General features: G+C 44.8%; 1 protein-coding gene across 2 annotated transcripts in view; it reads right to left on the bottom strand.

Annotated features, from left to right (window-relative positions):
• The window catches only part of dcdc2b (doublecortin domain containing 2B), a 55,718-nt gene that overhangs the window by 28,972 nt on the left and 7,236 nt on the right, over positions 1-19,510 (bottom strand). For both annotated transcript variants that reach the window (XM_073027938.1, XM_073027939.1), the window contains exons 2-4: positions 10,507-10,564; positions 3,888-3,964; positions 761-892 (exon numbers count right to left, since the gene is read on the bottom strand). In XM_073027938.1, coding sequence (XP_072884039.1) covers positions 761-892; positions 3,888-3,964; positions 10,507-10,564 — 267 coding nt within the window. The remainder of the gene's footprint in view (positions 1-760; positions 893-3,887; positions 3,965-10,506; positions 10,565-19,510) is intronic.

Below are 19,510 nucleotides of genomic sequence, written 5' to 3'. Positions count from 1 at the left end.
TTGGTTTCTCAAAATTTCAGAAGGTCTTTGACAAGATGCCACACGTGAGGCTGCTTAACAAGTTTCGTGCCCATGGTATTGTTAAGCAGCCTCGAGTGTGTCATCTTGTCAAGGTGACCAGCAGTGTTCCACATGGGGTCTGTGTTGAAACTGTTTCTTTTCATGTTAAAGTTATCGCTCACCGCTAAATTTTCTCTGTTGCTTTGCCTTTAGGTCAAGCCTCCTCCGTCAATGTAATGAGCTCTTCCCGCCTGTGTAGAGAGCCGGAAAGCGTTGGGCTCTAAGGTTTCTAGAGCCCCTGAATTTGTTAATTGTTAGTTTAATGAGAATTGTTAATGCTGGGTGCTTCTGTTTAATCTTATTAAATTGACTTGGACTGGCACAGGTTTTTCATGTTCTGTGATTACTTAAGCAGACTCCTGATTAAAACTTATGGCTGGGTCCTAGCTTTGAGAATGTCACATCTCACGATGCTGCTTGGCTGAGCCACTGAAGTTTTGCTGGGACTCTTATGAATAAACCCTGGTCGCAGTTTCCACAAGGGAGTCTGTCTCTCCTCTGCACTTGGGTTCAGACATTGCCAGTGCACACCATGATAGATAAGTTAGTTCAGAGATTTTGTTACATTTAAGTGTTACATAAACTTTACTTGCATACCAAAAGGAAGATGATTATATTGCATAAAATCCGATTATTTTTCCAGTTTGTAACTTGGAGATACCGGGAGATAACCAGTCCGCAGTTTTCCAGGAATACTCACCGATAGACAGCTCCAGTGCGGATATTTGCTTTCTCCGTTACCATGGCGAGAATTTTCTCCCAGTCCGGCATCACGTGCTTGGGAATAATTAACCGGAATGGTGGGCTCAGCAGGTCCCCATTTCTAAAAATACTGGAAAGGAACACGAAATAATCATGGGAATGCAGACACAACACATACAAAATGCTGGAGAATTCAGCACTTGAGAGCACAGGGCTATAGGGTGAGAGGGGAAAGATTAACTGTGAACCTGAGTTACAAGTTTTTCACCCTGAAGGTGGTATGTATGTGGAATGAGCTGCCAGAGGAAGGAGTTGAAGCAGGTAAAATGACAACTTTTAAGAGATTCTCCGTCACCTTGTTTCCTGGAGGCACCTCATGCCTTCTTTTAGCCCTCCTGATTTCCCTCTTCAGTGTTCTCTTGCATTTCAGATACTCCTCAAGTACCTCACTTGTTCCTACCCCCTTATATCTGCTATGCACCTCCTCAATGCTGACCCAATCTTTCCTAAACTTATTATCCTTGCCTTTTATTCCGACAAACTCTGTACTCTCAAAATTTCACTTTGAAGGCCTCCCACTTACCAAGTAAAGCTTTGCCAGAAAACAATCCACACTTGCCTGATCATTTCTGATACCATCAGAATTAGCCTTTCTCCAATTTAGAATCTCAACCTGACGAGAAGATCTATCCTCCATAGTTAACATAAGATTAATAACATTATGATCACTAGGTACAAAGTGTTCCCCTATACAAACTTCTGTCACTTGCCCTGTCTCATAGGAGATCCAGTATCACACTCTCCAGTTGTGACTCTACGCACTGATGAAGGAAACTTTCCTGAACACTTTTGACAAACTCTATCCTATCTGGTCCTTTTACAGTACAGGATTCCCACTCAATACGTGGAAAGTCAAAGTCAAAAACAATGACAACCTTATGTTTCTTGCAACAGTCTGCAGTCTCTCTACAGATTTGCTCCTCTAAAGCTTGCTTTTCACTTAGAGACTATCGTAAAGAGATCTCAGGGATGACTGCTTTGCCCACATTTCTACTATCTCTACATTTTGTGGCTAAACACAATTCAAATGACAAAATTTCACAGATGACACAAGTGTTGTTGGTAAAAATCTCAGATAACGACGAACAGTCATACAATAATGAGATAGATCAGCTGGTTAAGTGGTGTTGCAATGACAATCTTGCACTCAATGCCAGCAAGACCATTGAACTAAGTGTGGATTTCAGGAAGGGGAAGTCAAGGGAACTCTTACCAGTCCTCGTCGAGGGATTAGTGTGGAATAGCTGAACAGTTTCAAGTTCTTGGCTGTCAGTACCTCAGGTGAACTATTCTGGGCCAAACACATTGATGCAATCATGAAGAAGGTTCGCCAGAGGCTCTACTTTAATAGGAATCTGAAGAGACTTGATATGTCACCATAAGCTCAGGGAAATTTCTACAGATGTACAATGGAGGACATTCTGATATGGAGACTCCAACACAGAGGATTGGAAAAAGCTGCAGAGGATTGTACACCCTATCCACCATGGAGGATGTCTTTTTCACAGCCACAGACCCGGCTCTGGGGTCTGCACGTCCTCCCAGGCCGGCTGTGGAACATGTTCAGCATTCACAGTTGCGAGAATGTACGTTTCAGCTGTTTCATTGTGGTGGTATTTCACTCCTTTCCTCTCATCTCTGTATGATCATGACATCATCAAAAGCACAGCAACATCAACGCTCCCTGCTTACCTTTGCCCTCATTCTGGGAAGGAACATTACTCTTGCGATTGACAGTAATATCTTACTGCTCCCTAGCCACAGTGTTTGGCATTAACTTTCAGTTTGAGAGTTTTAGTTAATGGCCCGGTTGGCCTAACGTTTTTCCTTCTTCCTGCACCGTTCTTATCAAAAGTCAGTGAACTGTTCGTCCACTTCAGTGTCTCTCCCTCTGCACTTGGAGCATAACCGTGTACCTGTACCAGCCTTCAAGAGCTGGTGCCTCAGAAAAGCAGCATCACTCGCCCTCCAGGACACACCCTCTTCTCGTTCTACCCCGAGCCTGAAGACCCTCACTCAGCAATTCAGGGACAGCTTCTATCCCCCTGCCTTCAGCTTTCTGAATAGTCCATGAATCCGTGAATACTACCTCACTGTTCCTTTTCTTGCACTGTTTGTTAATGATGAAATTTATTGTAATTTTCCATGCTGTTTCCTTGTTTCAGGGCTGTCTGCGGGAAGATGAATCTCAGGGTTGTATACTGCATACACACTTATAATAAATGTATCTTGAATCTCTGAATTTTATGTCCTTGGACTGCACTGATGGCTCAAAATGTTGAATTCCATGTGATATACAACAGAAAAAATCAACCTGATTCTGGACAAGCCGTGTCAGCATCTGCGTCAGACTCAGATCGACTCGGACCTGGACTGACTCAGACAGACAGACTCAGATTCAGACTCAAACTCAATTGCAGATTGAATCTCAGACTCAGACAGACTTGAACAGACTCAGACATAGACTCAGATTCAAATTCAGACAGAGAGACTCAGACAGACTCAGACTCAATCAGACACTCGGACTCAGACAGACCCAGACATAGACTCAGACTCAGAGATTCAGACTTGGACAATCAGACTCAGACTCACTTGGACTCAGACAGATTCAGACAAACTCAGAGTCAGACTCAGACTAGGTCCTGGACTCAATCAGACTCAGTCAGAATCAGACTCGGACTCGGACTCAATATCTCTGCCATATGTTGTGAAATTTGTTGCTATGCAGCAGCAATACAATTATAAATTACTATGTATGTAGAAAGTATACTGGGTCCTGGGTAATGGGGGTCTTTAATGATGGATGGCACCTTTTTGTTGCATCACCTTTTGAAGATGTCCTGGATGCTACAGAGGCTGGTGTCCATGATGGAGCTGACTGAGTTCACAACTTTCTGCAGCTTATTTCAATCCTGTGTAGTACCCTCCACCCCACCCCACCGTTCCCCCATACCAGACGGTGATGCAGCCAGTTAGACTGCTCGCCACGGTACATCGGTAGAGGTTTGTGAGTGCCTTTGGTGACTTACCTAAGACGGCCAGTATGTAAACTTCAAGAAACTTACTTCACTATGCAAGGCATCTGCACGTACTTCCTCCAACGGGCCGAGACGTTTCTTCTGTTCGGGTAAACAGCTCTTGTCTGCAAGTAAGTTTTTAAAGAAGATCCGAGTTAATCTTTTTCATTGTTTTAGATAAAGAATTAGCGGTGGGTGGAGGGTTATCTGCTCTAGAAAGGGGGCGGAAGCAGAGGGGAGACCTGAGAGGTCTAATAGATAACGAGAGGCATTGATAGGGTAGACACCAGGAATCATTTTACCAGAGTTGAAATGTCTAATGCAAAGGGAATGCACTTGAGGTGACAGGATATGTGTGGGCCAGTTTTTTACACCGTTGCCTAGAATGTGCTCTCTGGGATGGTGGTGAAAGCAGATACAATAGAGACTATCAAAAGGATCTTGAAAAGGCTCCTGAGTGGGCAGAGATCAGAGCGACATGGATATCGTGCAGGCAGAAGGGATGAGTTCAGTTGGCATTTGATCACAACATCGTGGGCCGAAAAGCTTGTCCCTGGGCTGCACAGGTCTATGTTCTGAGTGCTATCACTGGACACACTGAGCAGGAAGGAGGGTGGGTGGGATGGAGACGGTGTCCAGTGACTGGATGAAGGGAGGACGGAATATGTTGAGCATGTCGGTCAGGGAGAAGAAAGAGGGGCCAGATCAGCCCCAAAGCCTGTCCTTCACCTGCAGAGGACAGCCACGCATCAGCTCCTGCATCGACTGGGATTCCTCAGGCAGAGGCTGAAGGTGGTGACGGGTTTATTCAGCGTACCACAGGTGTGATGTTCAGTAGGATCAGAAACATTCCCATCCTGGCTGCATGACTTACTCCCTCAGGCCAGTGAGTCAGTGGGCATATCCAATCGTACAACCATCAGGGAGGAGGTGCAGGAGCCTGACAACGCACACTCAATATTTTAGGAACAGCTTCTTTCCCTGGACTGTGCATTGGCTGCACCAAACTTCAGTGCATCTGTTGGCACGTATTCCTGCAGCCTGCAACTGTGCCAGTCTGAAGCGTGCGGAAACTGCCCAGTGATGGGCTCACAACCAGATGTCAAAACGGTGTGTCATAAACACAAGAGGTTCTGCAGATGCTGGAAATCCAGAGCAACTCACACAGAATGCTGGAGGAACTCAGCAGGTCAGGCAGCATCTATGGAAATGAATAAACAGTTGATGTTTCAGGCCGAGACCCTTCTGCAGGATTGGAAAGGAAGGTGGAAGATGCCAGAATAAAAAGGTGGGAGGAGGTGAGGAGGGTAGCTAGAAGATGAGAGGTGAAGCCAGGTGGGTGGGAAAGGTGAAAGACTGGAGATGAAGGAATCTGATAGGAGTGGAGAGTAGACTATAGCAGAAAAGGAAGGAAGAAGGGACCCATGGGGGGAGGTGTCAGGCAGGTAAGAAGAGGTAAGAGGCCAGAATGGGGAATAGAAGAAGAAGGGAAGGGGAGGAATTTTTTCCCCAGAAGGAGGAATTGATGTCATACCATCAGTTTGGAGGCTACCCAAATGGAACATAAGGTGTTGTTCCTCCACCCTGAAGGTGGCCTCATCTTGGCACCAAAGGAGGCCTTTGACCACCATGTTGGAACAGGAATGAGAATCAGAATGAAAATGCTTGGCCACTGGGAAGTTCCAATTTTGGCAGATGGAGCAGAGGTGCTCGACGAAGTGGTCCCCCAATTTACGTTGGTCTGACCGATGTTGAAGAGGCCACATCAGGACCACTGGACACAGCAGATTTGCAGGTGAATTATTTCCTCACCTGAAAGGACTGTTTGGGGCCCTGAATGGAGGTGAGGGAGGAGGTCAATGAGCAAGTGAAGCACTTTGGCCACTTGCAGGGATAAGTGCTGGGAGGGGGATTAGTCGGAGGGACGAATGGACAGGGGAATCTCGGAAGGAGCAATCCCTGTGAAAAGTGGGGGGTGGGGTGGGGTGGTAAAGATAGGTTTAGTGGTAGGATCCCTTTGGAGAAGGTGGAATTTGCTAAGGATGATGTATTGGATGCGGAGTCTCATAGGGTAGTAGATAAAGACAAGATGAACTCAGTCAGTGTTAAGGTGGCAGGAAGATGGGGTGAGTGCAGGTCTTCGGGAAATGGAAAATACACAGGTGAGGGCAGCATCAATGGTGGAGGAAGGGAAACCTTGTTCTTTGAAGAGATGTCCTGGAAAGGAAAGCTTCTTCCTGGGAATAGATGTGACAGAGGCAAAGGAACTGGGAAAAGGGAATAGTACGTTTACAGGAGACAGATTGGGAAGAGGTATAGACAAGATAACCATGTATATAAAAAATATCAGTCAACAGTTTGTCTCCAGAGATGGAGACAGAGAATTTGAGAAATGGGAGGGAGGTGTCAGAAGTGGATTTAAATGCTGGGTGAGAGTTAGAGGCAAAGTTGATGAAATGGACGAGCAAGGCATGGCAGGCAGTCAATAAGGTGTGAGGTCATAACTAATCACAGAGTCATAGAAAAGAAGAGCACAGAAACAGGCCCTTCTGCCCATCTAGTCTGTGACAAACCATTTAAACTGCCTTCTTCCATCAACCTGCACGGGACCATAACCACATCCCCACCCCTACCATCCGTATACCTATCCAAACTTCTCTTAAATGTTGAAATCAAATTTGCATGCACCACTGGCAGCTTGTTCCACACTCTCAAGACCCTCTAAAGAAGTTTCTCCTCATGTTCCCCTTTCAACCTTAACCCATGACCTCTGGTTGTTGTCCTACCCAGCCTCAGTGGAAAAAGCCTGCTAGCACTTACCCTATCTATACCCCTCATAATTTTGTATAACTCTATCAAATCTCCTCTCAATCTTCTACGTTTCAAGGAATAAAGTCTTGAGGTTGATGACAAGGTTAAGAGTCCATCTTGTACGAGGGAACTATCCAACAGTTTTACAACTGTGGGGTATGAGCTGTCCTTGAGCCTGGAGGGACGTGCCTTCAGGTTTTTGCATCTTCTGCCTGATGAGAGAGGGGTGAGGAGAGAATGCTTGGCTACACGGGTCTTGGATTATGGTGACTGCTTTACTGAGGCAGTGAGGCATGGCTCTCATAACCGCAGAGTAGAAGCCCGGTGGACGTGCTTTCAGACTCCTTCAACTTTCTGCCCAGTGAAAGAGAGAAGGTCCAGGGTGGGTGGGGACCTCCCCATGCCGGCTGCTGTACCAAGGTAGCGAGAAGTGCAGACAGAGTCCATGGAGGGGAGGCTGGTTTCCGTGATGAGCTGAGTGCGTCCACAACTCTCTGCAGTTCCTTGTCGTCACAGGCAGTGGAGTTGTCGTTCCAAGCTTCCAAGCTGTGATGTATCATTTAAAGTTGGTGGGGGTCAAAGGGAATGTGCCAATGACCCAGGTTTGATTGTGACCACTATTGCTGTCTGTGTGGAGTTTGCACGTCCTCCTGCCATCCCCCGGATCCTCTGCTCTCCTCCCGTATGCCATTGTTGTGTGGATTGGTGGGCCAGTAGGCCGCAGGAAACTGCTGCAAGCATGAGGGCGAGGGGCAGAACCCTGGGAATGCGGGATTGCGCAGGATTAATGTAAGTTGGAGCTCCCCGCTGCAGTCAGGAATGGTGCGTGTTGCCTCGCCACAATCAGCAGACACTCTGTGAGTGTGGTGGTGAGCGGGGGCACTGACACAAAGTCTACTGCAAAGGGGCGTTTACATGACGCGGTAGTGTAGCGGTCAGCACAACACTATTACAGCACCAGCAACCCTGGTTTAATTCCCATTGCTGTCTGTAAGGAGTTTGCACGTTCTCCTCATGACCGCGTGGTTTTCCTCCGGGTGCTCCGGTTTCCTCCCACAGTCCAAAGATGTACAGCTTTGGTCACATGGGTGTAATTGGACAGTACAGGCTTGTAGGGCCAGAATGGCCTGTTACCCTGCCTAATCTCTAAATAACATAAATAAATAAAGTCCAGGCACCAAATGCTAATTGAATTATTTCCCAAAACAGGACAGTTGAAGAAAAATATTCTCAATTATTGTTGAGTGAGTAAAGCAGATCTTTATCAGTTCCAAAGTGAAACTATACATTACATGGGAGCATGCCTGGACATGTTGTAGTTTGTCCAAGAATAATCGAGTTCAAATGACCTCATTCCAACCCTGTTCCCTCTCCTTTCCCTATCCCTCTCTCCCACTATCTACAGGACAATGCTGAATGTGGATTCATACTCCCAGCACAGCTCCGACCGCCAGCAGCCCTGGCAAGCACACACCACCACACCACTCACAGTGTAAAAGTTCCTGCCCCATGCATCACCTTTCAACTTCCCCCTCTTACCCTACATACATAGACCACAGAACCTCTAGAATATAGACCACAGAACATGGAACAGTACAGCACAGGAACATACCCTTCAGCCCACAATGTTGTGCTGTACCAATTAAATTAGTAATCAAATGGCCAACTAAACTAATCCCCTCTGCCCTCACAATGTCCATATTCCTCCATTTTCATCACATTCACGTGCCTATCTAAATGTTTCTTAAAAATCCCTGATGTATCTGCCTCCACCCCCACCCAGCAAGATATTCCAGGCACCCATCACTCTGTGTAAAAAAACTTGCCCCTCACATCTCCTTTGAAATTACCCCCTCTCACCTTCAATGCATGCCCTCTGGTATTAGCCATTTCAACCCTGGGAAACAGATGCTGTCTGTCCACTCTATCTGTGCCTCTCATAGTCTCATAGGAGATCAGATCTCCCCTCATCTCCGCCATTTGTCCAACGTCTCCTATACGCTCTGATCCTGGCAGCATCTCAGTGAACCTCTTCCTTTTTAAAGTCCCCACATCCTTCCTGAAAGGGGGCAACCAGAAATACACACAATCCCACTGCCACTAATCAGATCTGTTCATGTGAAATGAGACCTTTGAACACTTGGCTTATTACAAAAGGCTCCGAGGGGAAAATGATCAAAATATTGAATTTTATTGTCTGTTTGAAAGCGGCAAATGCAGCTCCAAAGTTAGAATCTTAAAGCATGGGTGAAAGTTGATTATGGTAGAATGGGAAATTGGATAATCAGGGACCCCCATTACCCAGGACATGCTGTCTTCTCGCTGCTGTCATCAGGTAGAAGGTATAGCGGCCACAGGACTCACACCACCAGATTTAGAAACAGTTATTACCCCTCAGCCATCAGGCTCTTGAACCAGAGAGGATAACTTCACTCACCCCATCACTGAACTGTTCCACACCCTGTGTACTCACTTTCAAGGACTCTTCATCTCATGTTCTCCATATTTGTTGATTATTTATTTATTACTATTATTATTATTATTATTATTATTATTGTCTTGTTTTCTTTTTATATTTTCACAGTTTGTCCTTTGCACATTGTTAGTTTGCCCATCTTGAGGGGTGTGATCTCTCATTGATTCTATTTCTAAATGCCCACAAGAAAATGGAAGTCCGGGATGTATTTTGATAATAAATTTAATTTGAACTGTTGGACTATTTACATTGGATTTGATGCCAGGACAGATGGGGAAGATGTACAGTATTAATGAAATTCCCAGTTTCGGGGAATGCTAAACAAGTACGAGGGGCAGACCGGGAAAGTTCCTGCCTTATAGCTCTTAGAAAATCCAGAGAAATTATCCTGAAGATATCCTCCCATGTCAGAGGGTAACTAACAGAAAACCTTGGCATGCCTGTGTTATCTTAACAGAGATGCTAATTCATTCAAAATAAATGAATTAATGGAAACGTATGGCTGAAAGTAAATTATTAAAATGCATTAAATTATCAAGAGCTAATATTTGCATTGTATAAATTCAAGGTCTAATATATCAATTGGCTGATTTAACAATGAAGAGAGATGCACGGCGAACAGTCCCAAATAGCCAACCCCGCAGACAGGTCAATACTCAGTGGCCTGTGGTCGCGCTCGCTCTGAATCCCAAGTACAGTGCCGTACGTCCCCAGAATAACCAACACACAGACGTGAGAGAGGAGCAGCTGCTTAACATTCGATCTCCATTAATACAGCACCATGTACTTCACTAGATAATCACCAAGGGATCACACGGTGTCCACAACATTACTATTGTGTTAGTAACCTATTAACCCCTTGCCCTCGTCCTTTCCCTTGACCATAAAGTATAGGAACAGAATTAGGCCATTTGGCCCATCAAGTCTGCTCCGACATTTTATCATGGCTGATCCATTTCCTTCTCAGCCCCAATCTTCTGCCTTCTCTCCATACCCTTCATCCCCGACCAGTCAAGAATCTATCAACCTCAGCCTTATCAACCTGACCTCCACAGCTGCTTGTGGCAACGAACTCCCTGGCTGAAGAAATCCCTCCTCATCTCTGGTCTAAAGATTGCCCCTCTATTCTGAGGCTGTGCCCTCTGGTCTAAAGATGCCCCTCTATTCTGATGCTGGTCTCTCCCACCATCGGGAACATCTACTCTACAAGGCTTTTCACCATTCGACAGGTTTCACTTGAACACTGAGACCGGGGAAAGGTGGTGCAAAGACACTCAGAGTTTTGTTTCCATTAGCAGCAGCAATAACCATGGTGCAATTGGTATTGCTCCGTAGTGTGTACGTTTCCCAGCCACAAACAAAACATCTCAGGGGACTCACCACCACCTCGTTTTTCCGTCTGGTTCCATTTGGCTTCTGGCTCCTCTGTTGTAAGTAACTGATGGAAGAAAAAATAAGTTAAGAAGTTGTGAGGGGGCAGCAGAAAGTCCTTAGTTTCTCAAAAGAGGCATCAGTAACAAAATATGTTTGTTTCTTCCTTATGTGCCATGTCATGTGACATGAGTGACTATGATTGTTCTTGGCAAATTTTTCTACAGAAGTGGTTTGCCATTGCCTTCTTCTGGGCAGTGTCTTTACAAGACGGGTGACCCCAGCCATTATCAATACTCTTCAGAGATTGTCTGCCTGGTGTCAGTGGTCACATAACCAGGACTTGTGATGTGCACCAGCTGCTCACACGACCGTCCACCACCTGCTCCCATGGCTTCAAGTGACCCTGATCAAGGGGGAAGGGGGCTAAGCAGGTGCTATACCTTGCCCAAACGTGAACTGCAGGCTAGCAGAGGGAAGGTAAACACAAAATACACTGCAGATGCTGTGGTCAAAGCAACACGTACAACACGCTGGATGAACTCAGCAGGTCGGGCAGCATCCGTGGAAATGAGCAGTCAACGTTTCAGGCCAAGACCCTTCGTCAGGACATTCCTTGACTGCTCATTTCCACCTTTGCTGCCCGACCTGCTGAGTTCCTCCAGCGTATTGTACGTGTAGTGGAGGGAAGGGGTACCCTAACCTCCCTCCTTTGTAAGAGCTAGTCCTCATCGTAGGAACACCCAGGACATGCTCTCTTCTCGTTGCTGCCATCAGGAAACAGATCCAAGGACCTCGGGAGTCACAGGAACAGGAATGGATTCAGGAACAGATACCACCCCTCAACCATCAGGCTCTTGAACCAAAGGGATAACTTCACTCAACTTCATTTGCCCCATCATTGAAATGTTCCCACATCCAATAGACTCACTTTCAAGGACTTTTTATCCCATGTTCTCAATATTTATTGCTTAGTTTTTTATTATTATTGTTGTTTTATCTTTTTGCATTTGCACTATTTGTTGTCTTCTGCGCTCTGGTTGAACGCTCTAGTTGTGTGGTCGTTCACTGATTCTGTTATAGTTACTATTCTATAGATTGGTTGAGTATGCTGAGAAGAAAATTAATCTCAGGGTTGGATATGGTGACATATACATAATTTGATAATAAATTTACTTTGAACTTTACATATCACCAGCAATCTGGGTTCAATTCCCACGCTGTCTGCAAGGAGTTTGTACGTTCTCCCCATGACTGAGTACATTTCCTCCGGGTGCTCGGGTTTCCTCCCACATTCCCAACATGTGTAAATTAGTAAGAGTCAGTAAGTTGGGCATATTAAGTTGACAGCGGAAGCGTAGTGACCCTCGCAGGCTGGCCCCTGCACATCCTCAGACCATGTTGGTTATGGTGTAAACAATGCATTTGTAAGTCTTGAGGTTTGGTGTACTGTACATGTGACAAAGAAAGCTCATCTTTAATAGAGTTATAGAAAAACACAATACAGAAACTGGCCCTTTGGCCCATCTACTCTGTGCTGAACCATATAAACTGCCTACTCCCACAATCTTTCATTTCTGTCCCCAAAAGAAAATTGAATATCTTCAGACGTGAAGATACATAGTGGTTAGCAAAAACCCCTTACAGTACCAGCAACCCGAGTTCAATTCCCGCTACAGTCTGGAAAGAGCTTGCACGTTCTCCCCGTGACTGTGTGGGTTTCCTTCGGGTTCTCCGGTTTCCTCCCACAGTCCAAAGATGTACCGGTTGGTAGGTTAATTGGTCATTGTAAGTTGTCCCGGGACTAGGCTGGGGTTGGATTGGGGGATTGCTGGGCAACCTGGCTCGAAGGGCCAAAGGGCCTATTCCACACTGTATCTCAATAAGTGAATAAAATCACCTGCATTAGATCACAGTACCGAGAGGCATCCCCATTGGATTTCATATCAAAGTAAGAATCAATATCATATGGGGAAATAAAATAAAATACTATTGCTCAAGTCTTCATTTTAGCAGCTACTGATGCAGCCACGTTCCATTTACAACGTGGAACCAGACACAAATATCGAGAATCCAGTCATCTGCAGTCTGGAGGAATGCATCGTGTTGTACCGCCATATCTAAATTCAGTTCGTTAGGAGGTGATGATGATGGTGACGCATCGTAAACACCTGTCGGGACGTGCCCGTTCTTCTGAGGCCACACAAGAAAGGCACCGGAGATCCACTTCGCTGAGCACCTTCACCCGCTCCACTGCCAAAGGCAGAATCTCCTGGTGGCTTCACATTTCACTTCTGATCCCTGTTCCCATTCCGACATGTCGGTCCATGACAAGGCCAAACTCAGGTTGGAGGAGTAACACCTTATATTCCATCCTGATGGCGGGAACATCGACTTCTCTAACTTCTGGTAATTTCTGCTTCCCTTCCTCTTCTCTCCTTTTTCATCCCCCATTCGAGTTACCTTCTCACCCCTTCTCTTCCTCTAGTTCCATCCTCCTTCCCTTCTTCCATGGTCCACTGTCCTGTCCTATCAGATTCCTTCTTCTTCAGCCCTTTACCTATTCTTCCTATCCCCTCCCAGCTTCTTAATTCACCCCTCCCCCATCCATTTACCTGTCCTTTTACCTGGTCTCACATATCACCTCACAAACAAGAGAAAATCTATCACCTGACAGCTTGTACTCCTTCCCCTCCCCCACCTTCTTACTCTGGCTTCTGCCCCTTCCTTTCTGTGAGACCATACGATATAGGAAAAGAATCAGGCAATTTGGCCCATTGACTCAGCTCCACTATTTCATCATAGCCAATCCATTTTCTGTCTCAGCCCCAATTTCCTTGCTTCTCATCTCTTCATGCCTCGACCATTCAAAATTCTATTATCCTCTGCCTTAAATATACCCAACGACTTGGCCTCCACAGGCAACAAGTTCACAGATTCACCACCCTCTGGCTAAATGTTCTGACGAAGGGTCTTGGCCCAAAAACATTGACTGTTTATTCCTCTCCACAGATGCTGGGTTCTGCCAGCATTTTGTGTTGTGTTGCTCAGGATTTCCAGCTTCTGCAGAATCTCCTGAGTTTATGCCTGCTAGATGGTGTCGTCATTTGTGTCAGATCAACCATTCCTTCTGGGAGCAGCTTCACCAAGTGGGCACATTGGGTCAAGAAGGTGGTTCAACGCTGCTTGCACCCAGATAGTTAGAGGTAAGCGATCATGCCCGTGCTACCAGTGACAGCCTGATCCCACAGGTGAATACAAAATGCAAATAGAACTTTACAGGAGAAGCTGAACAGGTGTTAATTCTGCCCTGTGATGTTAAATTATTTCTGACTTTATGACCATAGTGTTTAGAGTCATGGAGCTGCCCATTATATTTCACTGCAAGCCAGGACTTGTCTTTATAGCTCTGGCCAAAATGAGATGCTGTATTTTTAAAAGTAAATTCCTTTGACAAGGCATCAGGTTGTCCAGGAAGTAGCGCAGAAACTGAGCAAGCAACAGCAATTGTTAATCACATCAAACTGACAGCTACGACAAGCAGAATCAAAGTTACAAAAGGCTACCATACAAGGAAAAGAGAATTACTTTTGTATAGGGCCTTTCAGAATCACAATCCAGTTGGTTATCATTGACATATCTCATGAAGCTTGTTGTTTTGCAGCAGCAGTATAGTGCAATTTGTAAAATATTCAGTAAGTTACAGTAAGGAATATATTAAAAATATATATAAGTAGTGCAAAAACAGGAATAAAATAGTGAGCTGGTGTTCATGGGTTCATGGACTGTTCAGAAATCTCATGAGGGAGGGCAAGAAGTTGTTCCTAAAACGTTTAGTGTTGCTCCTCAGACTCCTGTATCCCTAGTAATGAGATGAGGACATGTACCAGATGGTGAGGTCCTTAATGATTCAAAGGTTCAAAGAATATTCATTATCAAAGTATGTATGGAGTATAAACCCTGAGATTCGTCTTCCCCACAGACAGCCTCGAAACAAAAAAAACTGTTCAAAACAAAGCATCAAACCCCTCCATGCACAAAAAAAAACAAATAATCCAAATGGCAACAAAAAAACAAGCGAAAAACACAGAATATAAAAAACAAAATTGAAGGAGTCTAGGTATATTTGGTTCAGCTCAGTGTTCATCAACTGCAGGCTGTCCCGATCAAAATCATCCAAAATAGCAACAAAAAGAGTGACCAGAAAGCAGAAACACGTCACAACGTGAACGACAGAGCCCAGTCCACAAACCGCATCGATTAAACCCCGCCCAAGACCCAGATCCCCTGTCAGCAACGAACGAGAGAGAGAGAGGAGAGAGCGAGAGTAGCGGTTAGCGTGACACTATTACAGCTCGGGCATCGGAATTCAGAGTTCAATCCCCAAGTCCTCTGTAAGGAGTTTGTTTGTCCTCCCCATGAATTAATGGGATTCCTCCGGTTTCCTCCCACAATCCAAAGATGTACCAGTTAGTACGTAGGTTAACTGGTCACTGTAAGTTGTCTGATGTTTAGGATAGGGTTAAATTGGAGGTTGCTGGGTAGCATGGCTGAAGGGGCTGAAGGGCCAGTTCTGCATTGCACCTCAATAAAAATTAATTCATGTTTTAATTTGAGGAGCAGAACTATTTATAGATGCTAAGATTCCAGAAACATTGGTGGTCTATGAAAGTCAAACGAGAGATGCTTCTAGAGGTGGAGAATATGGGAGGTCCAGAGGTCATAAAACCACAACATCATAAGATATAGGAGCAGAATTAGGCCATTTGGCCCATCGAGTCTGCTCCGCCATTTCATCATGGCTGATCTATTTTCCCTCTCCGGTCATGTCGGACTTGTACAAGAGCTGAATTTGGCTGTATGGTGTATTATGAACAATTTCAGGAAACTGGAACGGAAAGAGAATAAAGAAGCATCAGAATAAACTGGTGATGGATGGAGAGGCAGTAAAGAGAATTCATAAACCTGAAATGATTTTGACATGAGTTCCTCCAGCATTTTGTGTCTGTTGCTACATAAAGCCATTATTCCAAAAATACAAAATACTGTACGAAACGCTTAATGCCGACTGATTATCCAGGAGGTGAATTTTGCAGATGCAAACCCTGAGTACACACCATCTGCCAAGTTGGTACATTGAGGCTCTGAAGAGTTGAACATGAAGGGGAACCTCTCACACTATTCCCTACACTTTCTTCTACCACAAACAAAATACATCTCTTCTGTTTTCCAGCAAAAACACATCCTATTATTTGAAAATTAAAATACATAATTCATGTTTTCCTTCACGGTTTCCTTGATGGATGAGTTGGCCAATTAGCTCTTGCCTGTAACTGAGAAGTTGTCAGTGTCAGATCACTGAATCCAACATCAATGGAATATCTTTCTGATCTACCAGAGATTCCTTCACTTGCTTATCAAATTTCACCACTTCAGAATCCTAAATCCTACATCCGCTGTTGTTTAGAACTATTTCATAGAACAGACAGCAGGACAACTCAGTGCAGGCCCTTCAACCCACAACATTGTGCTGACCTTTTAACCTACTCCACGATCGATCTAACCCTTCCCTCCCACACAGCCGTTCATTCTTCTATCATCCGTGTGCCCACCTGAGTTTCTTAAATGCCACTGATATATCTGCCCCTATTACCACATTCCACACACTCACCACTCTGTATAAACCTGCCTCTGACATCCCCCCCATACTTTCCTCCAATCAATTAAAATGTTGCCCCCTTGTATCAGTCATTTTCACCCTGGGAAGAAGTCTCCAGGTATCCACTCGATCTACGCCTCTTAACATATTGTACACCTCTATCAAGCCACCTCTCATTTTCCTTTGCTCCAAAGCAAAAAGCCCTACCTTGCTCAGGCTATCTGTAATGACATGCTCCCTAATCCAGGCAGATCCTGGTAAAGCTCCTCTGCACAAGTTCATTTGAGGAGGTCCTTTCAAATATTTCACTGGTATTAATTCCCTCTGCAGTGAAATATTTGGCTTCTGCTCCCTTTCTTTCCAGTCCTGATGAAGGGTCTCGGACTGGAACGGCGACCGTTTGTTCCTCTCCATAGATCCAGGATCATGGAAGACTCTTAGACATGGATGATGGAAAACTGGAGGGCTACATGGGAGGGAAGGGTTAGGTTGATCTTGGAGAAAGGTTTAAAAGTCAGCACAACATGGTGGGCTGAAGGGCCTGCACTGTTTTAGACCATAAGGAGTGGAATTAGGCCATTCAGCCCATCAAGTCTGCTCTGCCATTCTATCATGGCTGATTTATTAACCCCCTCAAACCCATTTTCCTGCCTTCTCCCTGTAACCTTTGATACCCTGACTCATTAGGCAGTGTTTATGTTTCTCTGCTCAATGTGGATTTGAGCATATTCCACAAATTAATATATTTAAATCTAGAGATAACTGATACTGACAAAAACAGTAGCCAAGATGAGGCCACACCTTATATTCCACCTGGGTAGCCTCCAGCCTGATGGCATGAATATTGATTTCTGCTTCCGGTAAAACAAAACTTTTCCTCTTTTTCTATTCCCCACCTCTTCTCACCTGCCCCTTAAACTTTTCACCTTTCACCCTTAACCCATGACCTCTAGTTGTAGAATGATTAAGACAGATTGATTAAAAATGTGTGGATGATGGAACTGCAACTTTTCTACGTTATTTTCCAGCCTGATGTCATAAATATCAATTTCTCTAACCACCAGTTATCTCACCCCTCTTTCTTTTCCCATTCCCCACTCCTGACCCCTTGCCTTTTCCTCCCCTCCCTGGGTCCCCTCCTCCTTCCCTTTCTCCCACAGTCCACTCTCCTGTCCTGTCAGATTCCTTCCTCTCCAGCCCTTTACCTTTCCCACCCACCTGGCTTCACCTATCACCTTCCAGTGGTTCTCCTTCCCTTCACCCCCAGCTTTTGATCCTGGCATCTTCCTCCTTCCTTCTCAGTCCTGAAGAAGGGTCTCAGCCTGAAAGATCAACTGTTTTATTAATTTCCATAGATGCTACATGACCTGCTGAATTTCTCTAGCATTTTGTGTGTGATGGCTTCATCTCCTTTAAAGAAGGTTATGCTCTTTGAGCATTGACATCTCACTGTTGCTCAGTTGTGTTTAATTGTAATGCAAATTACGGTTGTCAGATTTCACTGGGCAACTCTTGAGCTAAACCATCATTTCATACAACCTGTCACACAAAGTGGATGTTCCGAATTCCTTTCTCAAGAAACTGTTAGAATTAATCACTTTTGTTACCTTACCATGACACTGAGACGTGTGTGTAAATTTGATTAATCTTTGGTCCTTCAATATCTGCTGATTAATAACTGTTTTTTCTGAGGGCATTCAATGCTCTAACCATTTATTTGGGTGACTGGGTGGAGATACATCTCTACCAAAGGGGGTGTAAGGGACTCCTTCCATCCGCAGACCTGCTGGTCACCCTTGGGCAAGGTGTGGCATCTGCTTAGTCCCCTGACCAGGGTCACGTGAAGCAGTCATGGGGGCAGGTGGTGGATCGTTGTATGAGCAGCTGGTGCACATCAAAAGTCCTGGTTAAGCAACCACTGACACCAGGCAGACAATCTCTGGAGTATTGATAATGGCTGGGGTCACCCATCTTGTAAAGACACTGCCCAGAAGAAGGCAATGGCAAACCGCTTCTGTAGAAGAATTTGCCATGAACAGTCATTGTCATGGAAAGACCACGATCGCCTATATCACATGACATGGTACATAATGATGATGTCATACGACACGGCACATAATGCTGATGATGAACTGTTTTTAACAAACTCTGTTACATTCAAATTTATGTCAAGTGGACATTAGTAAATTCCTTGAGATACATTTGCTTTGATTTGTTTACATTACAATCAAAATGCAGTTTAAGAAACATTCAGTTTATTATCAAGGGCTTTTACACATCTGTCCATAAGTTGAAAGAAGAGCTTATTGTGGAAGATTAACTTGTCTCCTCTCTCTGCAGATGCTCCCTGATGTTCTCAATGCTTCCTGCAATTTCTGCTTTTATTAAAGAAACAGTGAAGGAAAGATAGAAAGAAAGAGATTGGCTTTATTTGTCACGTGTACATTGAAACGCAGTGAAATGCATCGTTTGTGACAAATCAGACAGTGACAATGTATATCAGCTAGTAGAAACAACCTTGCACTCAAAGTCTGTAAGACCAAAGAACTGATTGTGGACTTCAGAAAGGGTAAGATGAGGGAACACTCACCAGTCCTCATAGAGGGGTCAGAAACGGAAAGAGTGAGCAATTTCAAATTCCTGGGTGTCAATATCTCTGAGGATCTACCCTGGGTCCAACATCTTGAAGGCACAACAGTGGCTATATTTCATTAGGAATTTGAGAAGACTTGGTATGTCACCACAGACACTAATTTTTGCAGATGTACCGTGGAGAGCATTCCAACTGGCTGCATCACAGTATGATACAGGGGTGGGGACGGGGATCGGGGGTAGGGGGGAGCTACTGCACAGGATCCAAACAAGCTGCAGAGAGTTGTAAACTCAGTCAGCTCTATCACTGGCACTAGCCTCCATAGTATCCTGGACATCTTCAAGAAGCGACGACCCAAAAAGATGGCATCCATCATTAACAACCCCAATCACCCAGGTCATGCCTTGATCTCATTACTACCATCAAGGAGGAGGGACAGAAGCCTGAAGGCACACACTCAACAATTCAGGAACAGCTTCTTCCCCTCTGCCATCCAATTTCCGAATGGACATTGAACCCATGAACACTGCTTCACTACTTTTTTATTTCTATTTTTGCACTATTTATTTAATATACACATACTTACTCTAATTTGTGGTTTTTATCTATTGTTATGGATTGCATTGTACTGCTGTCACGAGGACAGCAAATTTCATGACATACACCAGTGATAGTAAACATGACTCTGAAATCAAATCCGTGAGGATTCTGCTGGGCAGCTCACAAGTCTGACCATGTTTTCAGTGGCAACAGAGCATGTC

Source organism: Hemitrygon akajei, chromosome 24 (assembly GCF_048418815.1).
Source record: "Hemitrygon akajei chromosome 24, sHemAka1.3, whole genome shotgun sequence".
In the NCBI taxonomy this organism is placed as follows: domain Eukaryota; kingdom Metazoa; phylum Chordata; class Chondrichthyes; order Myliobatiformes; family Dasyatidae; genus Hemitrygon; species Hemitrygon akajei.
Note: the sequence above shows the minus strand (reverse complement) of the source record. Positions and strands in the feature narration are given on the sequence as shown.